The following is a 15,121-nucleotide window of genomic DNA, read 5'->3' on the forward strand; positions in this document are numbered from 1 at the left end:
TACAAGCGTAGGCTTAAAGGAGAAGTCCGGTGTGATATTGACCTAAAGTGTGTTGAATAATTATACCGAGTGTGAACGTACCTTGCATATCTCATCTCGGCTTGTGCCTTGCAGTCCGAAATCTGGGGTTAGTTAGCCGACGCTAACAACAGGTTGTCAATGAGGGTGAATAGGGCATTGGAGAAGCCATGTAAATAAATCACTGTTTTATGCCATTTACGAGGCACAAAGTAGCTCCACACTTCATTGGTAGGCTTCCAAGGGCCCTGACATTTAAAACGAGACATTGAGAACTCAGAAAAAGCACCGGTAGTTTATTTACAAGAAGATTTATACAGACAGTACCTGCAAGAAATTTACCGGCCGCCGCCATCTTGAATTTAGTCATGATAAGTCTGAGTTCTCAATGTCTCGTTTTAAATGTCAGGGCCCTTGGAAGTCTACCAGTCCCACTGTTTGATTTCACCGAACAACATCTTTTGATCGCAAAAATAAACCCCACAGCTTGACACTTGGCGGAGGAAATATTTACACATAGCTACTTAATTTACCAAAATTAACAATGTCAACAGTCTTACACGGCAGTAGATGGCGCTAATTTTCCAGCAAAGAAGAGCGCGAATGTCAACACAAATCTTTCTCGCAAGGCTCAGAATGAGTGAAACCAATTGATCCCAACCAAATATTTTTTCATGCATTACACGCCACGTCCGGCCATCTTGTCAATTTTCAATAATAATATATAATCAAAATGGACTCCATTTACTTTGTTAAATGATTAGTTTCACTGAAAAAAAGCAATGCTATGGATAGAGGATTTTTGAATTAAAAAAAACGATTTGTTTCTTATAAACATGCAGCTTTTCTCTTCACAAAATGTTAATTGATGGACTACTTTTGGATTACTTGTGGATTATTGTGATGTTTTTATCAGCTGTTTGGACTCTCATTCTAACAGCACCAAGGATCCATTGGCGAGCAAGTGATGTAATGCTACATTTCTCCAAATCTGATGAAGAAACAAACTCATCTCCATCTTGGATGGCCTGAGGGTGAGTTCATTTTTGGGTGAACTATTCCTCCAAGACAATTTTAGATGTTATTGTGAATCAATGCATGTCGTTCCAAAGGAAAACATTATTTTTTGTCTTAGTATTCTTTAAATAAAACTTACGACACTTTCCTTTTACGCCGCTTTCACTTACACCTTTATCACTTAGCGTTATTGGATAACGCTAACAAATAGCAAATGGCTATTTAGGCACTATTTTAGTAAATTAGGCTCCATATAACACCCAATTTCTACAATCCAATCAATTCCCGAAGATTTTAAATTAAAATCCGGTTTAAATCATAAATACGTTGCTTTACAGAAATAAAATGGGTTGCAAACGCAAAATCTCATTAAACGAAGTCCGTGTTTTAAAGTACTTCCTCGTCTTCTTGATCCAAACTGTTGTACCTCACCGATAAAGAATCCTTCAGCGATATTTTATCAGTGCATTTGGGGATTTCCGTAGTGCTGACTTCATCGGGACGGCATCTGACGTCGTCAGAGTCCGTGTGGGATGAGCTTTGTCCGCTCTCTTCAAAACAGATGCTTAGGGCTTCCTGACGTACGCTGATATGGTTGACGCCTTTGAGCGTAATGTCGTCGATGTGTTTGGCCTCCTCTTCGATTTCCTCTGGAATGGAAGGCGGAAGGCTCTCGATGTCCGAGTTGCTAAAGACGTAACCAGGCAGGGTGGTGTGTATTTGCGAGTTGTGCATGAGTGAGCCAACGCTGGGCCGAGCGGCGCAGCGGTACACCCTGCTGGTGAGGAGGGCAGAACTGCGGGTCACTGAGGTCAGCTGGGACTGGATGCTGGCGCCGCTGCTGTTCAGGACCGTGCCATAGCGGTAGTTGGCCAAAACGACGGGACCTTTCCAGTCAAACGCAAGTGTCCAGCGGAGCCAAGTTTTACGGATTTCTGTCTGGACCTGGGAGAAAACAATAATAAGCAAAATTAATGTTGTGTGGTGGCTCCTACAAAACCTTTGAAAGGTTGAGAGAAGTGAATAATCACTTTGAATACGAACTTTGCTGAAGTGTCATGTTTGAAATATGAAAGTCGTTCCGCCCACACTCACCTCTCCATTGCAGAAGCAGTAGATAATGGACACAAAAAATCCCTGAAAGAGAGCGATAAACAACGGTGAGAAGGACAAATGGACAGAAAACCTCTAAAACACACACAGTATAATAAGTGAGAGAAGGTTTATTGCCAAACTTTTTAAAACATGTATTAATTAAAAAAATTTATTTATTATTTTCATATATAAATAAGTATAAATAGTATCTATTTGTTTTTTTTTTCACAAATAGGACAGAAAAGCTAAGATTTTTTTTTTCTGTTGGACCATAGCACAAATTTCTAATTAAATTTATCAATTAAAAATTAATAAGGCGAAAGCTTCAGAGGTACCTCAGTCACAACTTTTAATTTTAGTTTAGTTTATTTTATCTATTCTATTATTTTGTGAATTGTTTTTTGTTATCTCCCTTAATTTATTCCGTGTCGTTATTCGTTTCCCACAGTCTACAGATAAGCTGCAAAACGCTTCTGAAATATAAAAGCGCAGTTATTTATCATGCCAGCAGAACAAATTAAATCCAAATGCAAAGGGACACGTCATTATACTCAACGTTATCATGTCACATTAGGTTATATTGAGAGGGGAAGTCACCTGGAATGAGTTGAAGAAGAGCTCAAAGTACATGCGTAGCTCCCAGCCGACACCTGTAAATGTGTGTGGCATTCCCACAAACACAATGTAGTGCACGCCGAAAACCAGAACCAGAACCAGCGTGGACTTAGCCAGCTTCCTGTACACACAAGACATATATTCTGTTTAGAAATATTTACATATTATATCAGACTTTATTCACAATGATTAAGTAAAAAAAAATTAACCTGTGACTCTTATAAACATGAAACCTCAAATTTGAAACCTTGTATGGTTTGAGAATCAAACAATAAGCAATGATTTTCTACCTAGCAACCACTGAGAACACCATAAAACCACCCTGAACACCATACAACCACTTAGAAACACCCAAACACCCTAGAAACTACACATTAGCAGCCACTTAAACATACTAAAAACCACCCAGAACACCTTATAAACCTTCCACAACACCCTAGAAACAACCAAAATACCACATGAAAGACTCAAAACACCATAAAACCATACATAACACTTATCAACCACTCAAAACACCCTAAAAACCAGCAGAACACCACAGTAACCACTCAGAACACAGTAAAATCACTCAAAACACTATATCGACCGTTTAGAGAAACCACCCAAAACACCCTATAAACCACTGAGAACACCATAAAAACCATCTAGAACACATAGTACTACTCTAAACAGTAAAAACACCCAAAATACAATACCAGCCACTCAAAACACACTAGAATCCCCCCAAAACACCATAGCAGCCACTCAGAACACGCTAAAAACCACACAGAATATGTAGCAACCACTCAGAACACCCTAAAAACTATCCAGAACTCCCCCCTCACAACACCCTAGAAACCACCCAAAACACCATAGCAACCACTCAGAACACGCTAAAAACCACACAGAATATGTAGTAACCACTCAGAACACCCTAAAAACTATCCAGAACTCCCCCCTCACAACACCCTAGAAACCACCCAAAACACCATAGCAACCACTCAAACACGCTAAAAACCACCCAGAATATGTAGCAACCACTCAGAACACCCTAAAAACTATCCAGAACTCCCCCCTCACAACACCCTAGAAACCACCCAAAACACCATAGCAACCACTCAGAACACGCTAAAAACCACACAGAATATGTAGCAACCACTCAGAACACCCTAAAAACTATCCAGAACTCCCCCCTCACAACACCCTAGAAACCACCCAAAACACCATAGCAACCACTCAGAACACGCTAAAAACCACCCAGAATATGTAGCAACCACTCAGAACACCCTAAAAACTATCCAGAACTCCCCCCTCACAACACCCTAGAAACCACCCAAAACACCATAGCAACCACTCAGAACACGCTAAAAACCACACAGAATATGTAGCAACCACTCAGAACACCCTAAAAACTATCCAGAACTCCCCCCTCACAACACCCTAGAAACCACCCAAAACACCATAGCAACCACTCAGAACACGCTAAAAACCACCCAGAATATGTAGCAACCACTCAGAACACCCTAAAAACTATCCAGAACTCCCCCCTTACAACACCCTAGAAACCACCCAAAACACCATAGCAACCACTCAGAACACGCTAAAAACCACCCAGAATATGTAGCAACCACTCAGAACACCCTAAAAACTATCCAGAACTCCCCCCTTACAACACCCTAGAAACCACCCAAAACACCATAGCAACCACTCAGAACACGCTAAAAACCACACAGAATATGTAGCAACCACTCAGAACACCCTAAAAACTATCCAGAACTCCCCCCTCACAACACCCTAGAAACCACCCAAAACACCATAGCAACCACTCAGAACACGCTAAAAACCACCCAGAATATGTAGCAACCACTCAGAACACCCTAAAAACTATCCAGAACTCCCCCCTTACAACACCCTAGAAACCACCCAAAACATCTTAGCAACCACTCAGAACACGCTAAAAACCACACAGAATATGTAGCAACCACTCAGAACACCCTAAAAACTATCCAGAACTCCCCCCTCACAACACCCTAGAAACCACCCAAAACACCATAGCAACCACTCAGAACACCATAAAAACCACCCAGAATAGGGGTGGGACGATACAGGTAACTCACGATTCAATTCTGTGGCGATATGTGGCCCACGATATCGATAATATCGCGATTCACGATATCTACGATATTCAATATATTGGAAGAAATTTCATCAACGATATATCACGATATGTGTGACTGAAAAAGAAAAAAATACCCATAATAAGGAAATCTTATGCATTTATTAATGCCAACATTTCCAACACTGTGCAAAGAAATATGCATTTGCATAATAACTCACTGCCTCCTGGTCTTAAATGTAAACGCTGTACAGCTAGACAGATAAAAGTGCCTGAACATTAAAAAACAACATGAACATTAACTAACATGTGTAAACCATGATACTGAAACGTCAGTAGTAAGTTACTGTAAAGTGCTTTCTGTTAACCTGGACAGTGGTCTCATCAATGCATATTCTTCTTGAGGAACACTAACGCCTGTTTCACACATACTCCATCTGCAGTGTGTATGCAGTCCGTGTGCGTTACGTATGCGATGCAGAAGCAGCACGGACTCGTTTTGCTTTCACACAGGACACGTTTGCAGTCCGTTCCTGATCCGCGGCTGTTTACCACAAACACACCATTTATCCGTTATTTTGATTTCAAATACAAACGTGCTTTTTCAGCATTGTGATACTCTTTTATCACAGTACACTAATACAATTCTAGATATATTCACGTTTAAACTCAACGTATAATAAACAACGTATTATTCAATGCACTTGCACAGCAACCGCGTGCAGTGTGAACGCTTATCCGTTAACAAGGGTGCGGAAAAAAATACTCAACGCATAAGCACTGCAGACGGAGTATGTGTGAAACAGGCGTAACTGATCAGCATGCTCAACTAGCGGGTGCGTCTTTGATTTGTTTTTCGTTATCTTCCGCCATTCTTCTCACTTCTCTTTTTTTCTGCGCTTCTTCTCTGATGTTGTAAGATAACTTGTGTTCTTCACTGGCCGCTGCTTCCGCCACTTTACGCCTATTTACTGGAACAGCGCCCCCCGCAAACAGAATGGTAGATATTGGGTAGTGACAGTGACACTGACGACGGGTAAATTAATCATTTGTGTTGTAATAAAATATCGATATTGGCCGTTAGTGTATCGATTATTTATTGCGACAGAGAGCACAACAATATATTGCAATATCGATTTTTTCTCCCACCCCTAACCCAGAACACCCTATAAACCACTGAGAAGACCATAAAACCACCTAGAAAACACAGCAACCACTCTAAACACACCCAAAAAACCATACCAACCACCCATAACACCTTAAAAACCAATCAGAAGACTCTAGATACCACCTAATGCACCATAGCAATCACTCAAAACAGCCTAAAAACCACCAGAACATCATAGTAACCCTAAAAAACACCATATCAACCACACCAAACACCATAGAACCATACTTAAAACCATAGAAACCATCCAAAACACCCTAGAAACTACTCAGAACACTATAGCCACTCAGAACATACTAAAAAACACCCTAGAAACACCCAAAACACCATATCAAAGACTAAAAACACCATAGTAACTACTCAGAACACTGTAAATTCTCTCAAAACACCCTCAAAATCACCAGAACACTAAAAAAAAGAACACCCAAAAAAAGAACACCCTATAAGCCTCTCAGAACGTCCTAGAAACCACCAGAACACCATATTAATCACTCAGATTACCCTAAAAACCAGCAGAACACCATAGGAACCAATCATAACACCCTAACATTACCCAAAACATCATATCAACCACTTAGAACACCCTAAAATTACTCAGAAGACCCTAAAAACCTCTCAGAACACCCCAAAAAAGAGCACCCTATGAGCCTCTAAGAAAACTACAAAAACCAGCAGAACACCATAGTAACCACTTAGAACACCCTAAAACCACTCAGAACACCCTTAAAAACCTCTCAGAACACCCCAAAAAAAGAACACGCTGTAAGCCTCTTAGAACACCCTAGAAACCACCAGAACACCCTAACACCACTCAAAACACCATAAAAAAACACTCAGAACACCCCAAAAAAAGAACACTCTATAAGCCTCTCAGAACACCCTCAAAACCACTCAGAACACCCTTAAAAACCTCTCAGAACACCCCCAAAAAAGAACACGCTATAAGCCTCTTAGAACACCCTAGAAACCACCAGAACACCCTAACACCACTCAAAACACCATAAAAAACACTCAGAACACCCCAAAAAAGAACACTCTATAAGCCTCTCAGAACACCCTCAAAACCACTCAGAACACCCTTAAAAACCTCTCAGAACACCCCCAAAAAAGAACACGCTATAAGCCTCTTAGAACACCCTAGAAACCACCAGAACACCCTAACACCACTCAAAACACCATAAAAAACACTCAGAACACCCCAAAAAAGAACACTCTATAAGCCTCTCAGAACACCCTCAAAACCACTCAGAACACCCTTAAAAACCTCTCAGAACACCCCCCAAAAAAAACACGCTATAAGCCTCTCAGAACACCCTCAAAACCACCAGAACACCATAGTAACCACTCAGAAAACCATAAAAACCAGCAGAACACCATAGTAACCACTCAGAACAGCCTTAAAAACCTCTCAGAACACCCTAAAAAAAGAACACGCTATAAGCCTCTTAGAACACCCTAGAAACCACCAGAACACCCTAACACCACTCAAAACACCATAAAAAAACACTCAGAACACCCCAAAAAAAGAACACTCTTTAAGCCTCTCAGAACGCCCTCAAATCCACTAGAACACCATAGTAACCACTCAGAAAACCATAAAAACCAGCAGAACACCATAATAACCATTCAGAACACACTAAAACCACTCAGAACACCCTTAAAAACCTCTCAGAACACCCCAAAAAAGAACAGGCTATAAGCCTCTCAGAACACCCTAAAAACCACCAGAACACCAGGGGCCTCATGTATCAACGCTGCGTACGCACAAAAACTTTGCGTACGCCAGATTTCACGCTCACGTTTGGATTTACTAACGATGAAATTAACGTGAGAATGTGCGTTGATCCACGCCAACTCCATGTCTGGCGTACGTGTATTTTTTGTGCGTGTGTTTGTTTTATGTCCCTTGGCGACTCCTAGAGGCAATTATTTTAAATTGCACACTACAAAGTATCGCACCAACACATGTGGAAAACATTGCTATTAATTTATAATTGATAAAATGGGTTAATTGAGACAATATTTTTCTACCATTTATGTGATTTAGAACATATAAAAGCATTTGCAAATGTATACATCCCTTAGTCTATGGCAATGGCAGTGTTGGCCTTATTGGAGGACTTTGTCAATGGCCAAATCCGAAGGGAACGCGTTTTTAGGGATCACAGTGATTTTCTGGCCCACGATGATGACTGGCTTATAAGCTGTTTCAGATCTCCAAGAGCTCCTCTTGGAGCTCTGTGCTGAGTTGGGTCCAAATTTGGAGACAGCGAGGAGCCACGCATTACCCGTTCCCTTACAGGTGCTGATAACGCTCGGTTTCCTGGCAAATGGTTCTTTCCCAAGAGAACTGGCAGACCGCTCGGGGTTAAGCCAGTCGTCTTTGAGCCGTGCAATGCCAGATGTATGGGACGGGATCATCCGCATGTCTAGCAGGTATATAAGATTTCCATACCATGCAGTTGACCAGCCAAACAAAGCGCAATTAGCAGCGATCCCCGGTTTTCCTAATGTAACCGCAAGCGATCGAAGACCAATTTGGATACGTGAATCGGAAACAGCCAAGTTTTACTTTTTTTAATTTTATTGAGCGTAATTATTTATCAGGAGACCGCGGTTATCCATTAAAGACGTGGCTGTTAACCCCCCTCAACAACCCACAAACTGACCAAGAGCGCAGATACAATGATGCCCATTCTCGCACTTGTAGCGGGCGATTGGGCAACTGAAATTCCGCTGGCACAGACCTTTTGAGGGGCATGTGCTGAAACTGAAAAAAGGGCACCCCCCAACCTCTCCACCACCAAAAAAAAAAAAAAAACACACACACAATAATATTCTTATATTATATTTAATAAGTATTAATAACTTTTATACAGATACATACATATAGAGGGGATCTTATGTAAATATCTTATATCTTATGTAAACTAATTAAAACAACACTGTGATCCACTGGGATGTCCCTCTCAATGGCTATATAGGCTATATAATATGATGAAATGTTAATAAATTACATCATGTAATTTACAAGTATCAGCAAATTCAGCAGATAGCCATAAAATCAAAATAGAAATTTCTTATAATATATTTTACCTAGCTGACAAGGATCACTCGGTTGCTTTGTGTCAAACTAAATCACATTATGTCAACATCACACCGTGTGGTGATGCATTATATGAACCTTTATAGACATAGGCCTACTTTAAGACAATGTTGTACTTATTCAAACAACAATATATTTTACCATTACAAGACAAAGACGTTCATCTGCTTCCGCTCTATGACTGACTGATGCGCTGAAACGTAAGTCGCCGCTGTTCTCCTCTTACCTGCACCTTTACATCGGACCATTTCTTTTTTAATTTGTTCACAGTGCGATGTTCAGACCCCCCTGCGTTAACCGCGTTAGCTAAACTCTCCCACTCTATTTTTTCTATTTATTTTTTTACAAGCTTGCAAATAACAGTTTTTCTCCGGTTTACCTCCGGTAGGAGCACCTTCAATTCACATTCTGTTAAGTTTCTCTTGCTTGCTTTTTCGTTTGGTTTTGCCAAAGTGGAGTCATTACCATATTAATACTGTATGGGGGAGGTGGCAGGGAGGGGTTTTGCGCTCGTGCATGTGCGCTCAAATTCACGTTAATTCAGATGTACAAAGAGATTATGCGTGGAATTCCGCGTACGCAGTGTTTCGTACATCTGATTTTTTTACTGCGTACGCACATTTACAGCTTTGTACGTACGCAATGTTTTAGTATTAATTCAACGCAAGTCTTTGTACATGAGGCCCCAGAACACCATAAAACCACCCAAAACACCCTAAAAAAACACTCAGAACACCCCAAATAAGAACACTCTATAGGCCTCTCAGAACACCCTAGAAACCACCAGAACACCCTAGAACCACTCAGAACACCCTCAAAAAACACTCAGAACACCCCCAAAAAGAACACCGTAGAAACCACCATAACACCATAGTAACCACTCAGAAAACCCTAAAACCAGCAGAACACCATAGTAACCACTCAGAACACCCTAAAACACCCCATGGTACCATCGTAAAGTGGTGGTTATACTATGGTACCATGATATTTACATGGTACTTTCAAAAATATCATGGTTTTACTGTGGTTTTGGGCTTCACAGTGAGTAAAGTGATGAAAAACCTGAGCTGAGAGAGAATTTTCAACTGAAATTGAAATGAGAGCGAGACACTGAGAGTGATAGTCAACGTCTCTCTGAAGGCTGATTATTACATTAAAGTCCAGAAAATGAGAAAAGTTGCACTGAGTTTTGAGTCCGCGGCCTTACTGCTGTTTTCACATCCTCAAATAAAGCGTCTCAGAAGCAGAGGAGACCTGCGCTGAGCTCATAACACATGGAAATTGCTTAATTACTTCAAGTTCAGAGCATACGTCCGACTCTCATTAAGAGTAAAATGCAACTGTGTCCGTTCATCTGTAACGTCTTTAATGGCGTTCACTGCCTAGATTTAATTTCACTGGAGGTTATCAAACCCCTGGGGGTTTAAAACACTATCAGCAGCGGCTCTAATACTGTCACACGTGATTAAGATAATACACATCTATTACTCTACAGTCGTGGCCAAAAGTTTTGAGAATTACATAAATATTGGAAATTGGAAAAGTTGCTGCTTAAGTTTTTATAATAGCAATTTGCATATCCTCCAGAATGTTATGAAGAGTGATCAGATGAAGTGTAGTATTTTAAGTTTCAACCATTCCAGCAAACTTTAATTTTCCAAGAATTATATTCCTTATTTTATTTATTTTCATGTTTCATCATACATAAAACTACATGTACGCTGTTTATCTTTTGTTTCAAAATAATATATGGGTTTTTTTTGTGTGATGTCATTTCCCATTTGATTTATCCAATCGCGTCCCGCTCTCGTTCAGAACGGCTTTGGACTTGAGTGAGACAGGTATGTTGCAACTGTGCTCTGTAATATAGTGTTAAAATACATCAGATTGAGTTACAATTTTGCTTGATATCAGTGGATGACATGTTTTAATGCTGGATTGAGTCAAATAGCATGTTTGTATTTCGTTATTTTTCGTGTTTATTCGAGTTGTGTGTTAATTGGCCATTTATGAGTTTGTTCAAGTTGCCGCCCGCACCGATTTTAGAGGTGGGGTTTTTCATTCTTTTTCCGGTAACTTTGGTTCTTTAATAAAACGAAAGAGGTGGATTATGTTCTTAAAACATCATGCAGTTAAGTTTTGTCGAAAGTATTGTCTTTTTATGTCTTAAATTGTACATTCATCACCATGTATTATCTTTGATTTGTTAATCGGCTGCAGTTGCAGTGTTAATGGGGACAGGGGTTCACTTTTCTCTCTTCTTACATTCCCCGCAGACCACAGAGCCGAGAGTGTGTGTTTGCGTGGTGTTAATAACTGTCCTGTCTTTAATAAACTGCAGGTATGTCATTGCAACAAAATAATTACCACTATACGATCAGAATTCATTGTAATGTTAGATTGAAACAATTTTCTGTAATTTCAAAGTATGAAATTGTGTATACATATATTGAAGATATCTTTACATTATTGAATTTGTGTTTAAGGTTGTATGTAATGTCTGATACTTGTGTTGAAAGAAAATAATTGAAACAAGACACATTTTATTTGGAAAGTTTTATTGAGAACTGTAGCAGAACGGCTTTGGACTTGAGTGAGACAGACCACAGAGCCGAGAGTGTGTGTTTGCGTGGTGTTAATAACTGTCCTGTCTTTAATAAACTGCAGACGTGGTCCACCGAAGCCAGTGGTGTCGTGGAGTTCTTTGTGGTGCGAGACGAAACACGCTACAAAATTGGTGCCGTGACCCGGATCTCAAGGGATCAGCCGTCGCAGATCTCCGGGGAAACTCATCTTTACCGACATCACCAGTCAACAGAACTTCGGCGTAGATAAGCAGTGAGATTTAAACATGGACAGTTACAGCTTTGCACACAACAAAACACAAGAACAAATGTCAGACACTGATGTTAATTCTGCAAACGTGACACCTGTTTGTGTAAGGAGTGGCGTTTTAAGCTCGCAAAGGTTTTCTACTGGAATTGGGAGGGGGGCCCAGTTAAATAGCATGTTAGAACAAAATATGGCAGCTTCTCCAGTTCGCCCATCAACCAGTAGAACAACTATGCAAGGCATGAGCAGAGACACAACAGCGCCTCTTAGAGAAAGACTATACAATCCCCCAGAGGGTGAACAAGTGAATCAGTGGCAAACAATGGCAGATTTAATGAAGCAGCTAGGAAGTGAAATAGGGAACCAAATTACTGCAAACCTTAGATCTGCAGAGCAAAAAAATCAGAGAGATTGTGTGGATGCCCAACAGCCCTCACCCCAAAGCCCTGATCCGTCAAATTTTAACCTTATTGTTAGGCATCAAGACATCAAAGAACCGCCTACCTTTAGAGGTGATAAGACAGATCGATGCACCATTGGTGAATGGCAAGAATTGATGCAAGCTTACTTGAACAAGAAGGGATTCAGTGCATCCGAACAGGGCCAAGAGATTCTCGACAAGCTAATGGGCCATGCCAAAGACATTGTGAGGACATGTATCCGCAACAATCCTCTGATTGATGTGACTAGAGACCCATATGTCATTTTTTCAATTCTAAGACAACATTTTGGAGATGCAATTTCCTCCACAACCCCTATGAAAGACTTCTATGAAACCTTGCCAAAGCAGTCAGAGAGTGGCTTAGAGTACTGGATCAGACTAAATAAGGCTATTGACCTAGCTGATGAATGCCTAAAAAGACAAGGGAAGAGAGTCGAAGGCCCTAGTCATGAAGTGACTATGATGTTTGTTAGGCATTGCCCTGAGCCCAGTCTGTACACAGCGCTTCGCAGTAAACCACTGGAAAGTTGGAATGCAAGTGAAATCCAAGCATTAATTGACAGCCACCACAGAGACAAGCAGTCTGTTCGAGTCGATAAAGAGAGAAGGGTTAATGAAGCTTCTTCTAACGCCTGGTGCATGACACAACAGCAGCCTACTGCTAATAACCAGGCAAGTGGTTTAGACTCAGCTCTCCTTGGGCGTGTAGTTTCTCTTCTAGAGCAGTTCCTTGTTCAACAGAAGGGACAAAACCAGAAAGCTGAACAGGGTAAGGTTGAGCCTGGAGACTCTGCAGTCCCCTGTAAAATATGTAGAGCTCAAGATCATACAACAAAGACTCACTGTTTCAGAGAGGGGCTGTGTTTTAAGTGTTTCAAGACAGGACACAGAGGTTTTGAATGCCCTGAAAAAAAACAAGTGAAGCCAGTCACAGCCAGTGCCACCATGCCCGAGCACCATTTAAACTAGAAAACCTGCACTGTGAGGGGAGCAGTGTGGGTGTCAGACAAGCAAAATCCCCAGATGACCCATTGATGGTTCATGTCACTACTAGCGACAATATAAGTCAAAACTGTGCAAGTGAAGTGATTGCAGTTCAGCAAAAGACTCCCGGTGAGGTTCCAAAAGCTACCTACCAGAGAATTAATGATGAAGATGACCTGTTCTATGCTCCAGTACTGGTTGAGGGGAAAGTGAAACTGTTAGCCCTTGTAGATAGTGGATCTGTTACCTGTACTTTGAGTGAATCAGCTGAACGGACACTTAAAGACTGGAATTTGATCTGTGCGGATTCGAGTAAGCCCACAAAAAAAGTACTTACTGGCTGTGGAGGGAATGAAACTAAACCAAAGTGTACATATGAGTTGAGTGTGGATATGCTTGAATGCAAAATGGCGATCAACTTTCTAGTTGTTCCAGGTCAAAAGGATGACATGATAGTTGGATCAAATGTCATCAGGCATGTGACTCGTCAGATGAAGAAAACCGAGTGGTACTGGAAAAGCCTGTCTCAACCGGTTCAAGATAATAGTCAAGAACCCCTGCTGAATGTGCTTTCTAATGTGGATCGCTGGCATGGAGATGAGATACCACAGAAAGTTGGAACAGTAGTGTTGAGACAGTGTGTTACACTAGAGCCACAACATGAGCATTTGGTTTGGGGAAGATTGAAAGAAGTAGTTCCCTTGTCTGTTGGAAGCACTGTAATGCTTGAACCCTCCACTTCCCGTTCTGCACCAAGAAATGTCATGGTAGCTCGCAGTGTTTGCCCTCTCTGGGGAAATAAATGGATTCCTATGAGAGTGATCAACATGATTGACCGCCCCATTGTTTTGCGCCGCAATACTAAACTCGCAAATGTGCACCCATGTCTTGCGCTAGAGGAGCTAGATTTTGTAGAGAAAGGAGCAGAACACCAGCACAGAGACTTTCAGCAGAATATTGTCCAAGTGCACGAGTTTAATGAAAAAACTAAGCTGCAAACTGACTATAAACTAAAGCTGAGAGAATTGGGGCTAACAGAAATTGACATTGAATCTTGTGAAGTGAGTGATTATTGGAAAAGAGAACTGGCTGATCTCATAGGACGGTATGAAAGCATCTTCTCTCGTGACAAGTTAGATTGTGGCGAAGTAAAGAATACCGTTCATCGGATAAGACTCAAAGATGAAAAGCCTTTCCGATTGCCCTACAGAAGAGTTCCGCCCACCCATTATCAGAAATTAAGACAAACATTGAATGAGATGGAGGAGCGCGGGATTATTCAAAAATCAAACAGTGAATGGGCCTCACCTTTAGTCTTAGTCTGGAAACCCTCTGGAGAGCTAAGGATATGCACAGACTTTAGGTGGCTCAACCAAAGGACAGAGAAGGATGCATATCCTTTACCCCATCAAGCTGATGCCCTTGCATCATTAGGGGGAAATTGTTATTTTAGCACTATGGATCTAACATCGGGCTTCTATAACATTCCAATTCATGAGGATGACCGTAAATATACGGCATGCATAACTCCAGTGGGGCTCTATGAATATAACCGTATGGCTCAGGGTTTATGTAATAGCCCGGCAACATTCTCACGCATGATGACATCGATCTTTGGAGACCAGAACTATCTGTCACTTCTCTGTTATTTGGACGACTTACTTGTCTTCGGCAAAACTGAGAAGGAAGCACTTGATCGCCTTGAGATGGTATTTTCTCGACTTAGAGAGCATAACCTGAAACTGTCAC

General features: G+C 41.1%; 1 protein-coding gene across 1 annotated transcript in view; it reads right to left on the reverse strand.

The window, feature by feature from the left end:
• Window positions 1–430: 430 nt before the first annotated feature.
• The window catches only part of pth2rb (parathyroid hormone 2 receptor b), a 55,446-nt gene continuing 40,755 nt past the window's right edge, over window positions 431–15,121 (reverse strand). Inside the window, exons 11-13 of the mRNA XM_073844605.1 lie at window positions 2,728–2,866; window positions 2,131–2,172; window positions 431–1,980 (exon numbers count right to left, since the gene is read on the reverse strand). Of these exons, the coding sequence (XP_073700706.1) occupies window positions 1,423–1,980; window positions 2,131–2,172; window positions 2,728–2,866 (739 nt within the window). The 3' untranslated portion in view covers window positions 431–1,422. The remainder of the gene's footprint in view (window positions 1,981–2,130; window positions 2,173–2,727; window positions 2,867–15,121) is intronic.

Source organism: Garra rufa, chromosome 7 (genome assembly GCF_049309525.1).
Source record: "Garra rufa chromosome 7, GarRuf1.0, whole genome shotgun sequence".
Taxonomy (NCBI): domain Eukaryota; kingdom Metazoa; phylum Chordata; class Actinopteri; order Cypriniformes; family Cyprinidae; genus Garra; species Garra rufa.